The sequence below is a fragment of the Theobroma umbraticum genome, unplaced genomic scaffold (genome assembly GCF_002168275.2).
Source record: "Theobroma umbraticum cultivar Fairchild unplaced genomic scaffold, ASM216827v3 scaffold_30.0, whole genome shotgun sequence".
NCBI classification, from domain to species: domain Eukaryota; kingdom Viridiplantae; phylum Streptophyta; class Magnoliopsida; order Malvales; family Malvaceae; genus Theobroma; species Theobroma umbraticum.
Genome location: NW_018397254.1, coordinates 81,606 through 84,333, shown reverse-complemented (window position 1 = coordinate 84,333; position 2,728 = coordinate 81,606). Strand labels below are relative to the sequence as shown.

The following is a 2,728-nucleotide window of genomic DNA, read 5'->3' as shown; positions in this document are numbered from 1 at the left end:
CCCACTCCATCTTGCTGCCGAGGGCGGCCACCTTGAAGTTATGGATGAACTGCTTGAACGTGGTGCTAATATTGATGCAAGAACTAAAGGCGCTTGTGGTTGTAAGTGTCATAAACTCACATTTTCTAATTTGTTGCTTTAACGTACTACCAAAAGTAAAAATTTGTGTTGTGGATAACTCTATGATCTAGTGAATGCATCAATTCAGAAAATTACACTTTAATTTAGCTTAATTTACTGTTTTTATTCTTCAAATATTGCCTTGATTTAAGTTTCAGCTCACATCAAGCACTTCATAACAATCAACTCTGTATGGTAGTATCTACCTAAACCCAGAAAAAAAATCCAACCTTATCTCTATTGGTGTAGGCAAAAGTTTAACCTACTAGTAAGCCCAACATTGCAGTTCTATTGTCTATCTGTCATGTGTCGTATGCCATTTTTCCTGTTATTTACTCTCTTGCCTTCAAGTAAACTGTTAAATATTTGATTACTAAGAATGTTTGAAAAATTCCAAGGTGATGGTCACAATTGATATGGATGTAGATTAGATTTTCAATTTTCATGTTGTGAATAATTGACGAAAATCAATTTGACATATACAAGACATGCTAATTCATGATGATTTCGCATTTATTCTGGTTAACATATAGTAGCAAAGTACACAATAATGAGTATTGATGGCCTGTTGGGGCAACATTGAATTGGTTGAATGGAATCTTGGTATTTGATATTGCAAAAATTGAAACTTGAGGATTTGATGTAAACACATACCAAGATGTAAGGTATTGAGTGATTACCCCTTATTTTTTGTTCTGCTTGCAAATCTTTCAGGGACACCACTTCATACAGCAGCCAAAGAAAGAAAGAAAGAAGCAGTCAAGTTTCTGATAGAGAATGGGGCATTTTTGCCGGATGACATCAACGATAGCCGATTTAATCCACCACTCCATTACTGCCCTGGTCTTGAATGGGCATATGAGGAGATGAAGCGTCTTCAAAGAGACAACTTATCAGCAGGGGAGACATCTTATAGCTCTGAAAGTCTATAATAACAACGGGCTTGTTGCTCTTGTGTTTGGAGTCTAGTGCTTTTATGTTTTTCTCTCAACTGTTGGCTAAAGTATGCTTGAGCCTGTACTCTATATTTGCTGTGTTGATTTTCAGAAGCCTGTGTGGTTTGCATATGATGCTAATAAAGTAGTTGACATGAATTTGATGGTTAATTGACCCTGTGAAACTATATTGTTAGAATTCAATATTTTTGTGTTTGTCAAGGCAAAAGTGCGGAAAATACATGCGCAATTGCATTAGCGTTCGCTTTGCAGTTGCAAACAACTTGCCAGATCAGAATGCTTCTGTACCTTCCAATTCTATTAAGATTAGAAAAGGTTGGCATAACGGATTTGGCACTTGAAAGTTTATTCTAGTCTTTTTATCTTGATGTATTGTTCATTTAGATTTTGTTTCTTTATTTTTAAAAGCATAGAAAAGGTGCTTTTTTTTAAGATGATAAATAGATTATGCTATAATTAGTATTATTATATTTTAATTATTTTTCCATGAATCAATTGGTGTATTGTTTTTTAAGCTTTTATTCTTGTTATATTAAAAACCATTCAAAAAATAAAAGTAAATAATAAAAGTACCAATAGAATGAAACCTTAAGACGTGAAGACATCCACTGTATATATTAAAAAGACAAAAACAAAAGAAAGAGGGAGACAGAAGCCAAAGTGTTGGACATGTAAATTATAGTCCTAGCTTAATTTTCCACAACATCATCATATTGGTAGTATGAAACAGGTGCATCTAAGTGCTGGAGACCGTTGGTTCAACGGTTCAACCACTTCCCCATATCGCATTATCTCAAAAATGGACAAATTTTCACTTTCTGCGCCAATACCGAAATTAATTACTTCCACTCATATTCAATAGAAATTTTCATGGCTCCGCATGGTTCCGTATTCCTTTGGGAATATACTAATAACCAAACAAGAACAAGCAATCTCAATGTCGTTTACAGCGCATTTTATACCAATATTCGACAATTTTTCACTTTCATCCTTAACAGAGAAAGTAAAAATCATTGAAAACAAATTTTCCCAAGTAAAAATGATTTCTCCAATAAAACACTAGTATAATAAAAGATCATCCCAAGTCCAAACCAGAGTAGACCGGGGCGCCGCCGGCTATAAAAAATCAGAACGGCTCATCCTGGGCAAGACATGAACCCCCAAGGGTTCCAACCCCGGCGGAGTCTCCACCACCCAAAATCTAGGCGGCGTTACCACCACATCGACGACTAAAATCTCTCCGTTACAGCAAACAACGCATAATCTTCCAGCAGCAGCAGCCATTTGGCGTGCCCCTATCAGCCTCTCCGATTCCATTATCTCCTCCCAATCAGTCGTATATTGGTCATACCTCGTGAGTACTCCCTTAGCCTCGTCCACCGCATATAGTACTTCCTCGTCCATGGCAGCTACTGGTCCTCTCCAGCCAGCCACCATGCCTTCCGGCATATCTTCCCATATGTCATTCTCCACGTCGTAAACAGACCCTTGTTTAGCCACGTTCACCATACATAGCTTCCTTCTCCAACCAACTGCGTCGATGGCGTCTCTGCTGAATCTCCCGTCTTTCAGTGGTCTCATCTTCTTCCATCTGGCGCCATTTATTTCATCATCCTCCAAGTCCCACCTCTCCAAAGACCTAGCTACGTCGG

The 2,728-nt window shown here is 37.8% G+C and overlaps 2 protein-coding genes across 2 annotated transcripts; one reads left to right on the top strand and one right to left on the bottom strand.

Moving 5' to 3' along the window:
* Positions 1-4: 4 nt before the first annotated feature.
* Positions 5-1,284, top strand: LOC110421571 (phytochrome-interacting ankyrin-repeat protein 1-like; the record flags this gene model as incomplete). Its single annotated transcript, XM_021435183.2, has 2 exons — positions 5-101; positions 835-1,284. Coding segments are annotated over 2 exons (315 nt in total), but the record flags the coding sequence as incomplete, so codon positions are not given.
* Positions 1,285-1,997: 713 nt separating this feature from the next.
* On the bottom strand, positions 1,998-2,723 carry LOC110418310 (F-box/kelch-repeat protein SKIP25-like; the record flags this gene model as incomplete). The annotated part of the gene is made up of 1 exon (XM_021431006.1): positions 1,998-2,723. A coding segment is annotated over one exon (531 nt), but the record flags the coding sequence as incomplete, so codon positions are not given.
* Positions 2,724-2,728: the final 5 nt, after the last annotated feature.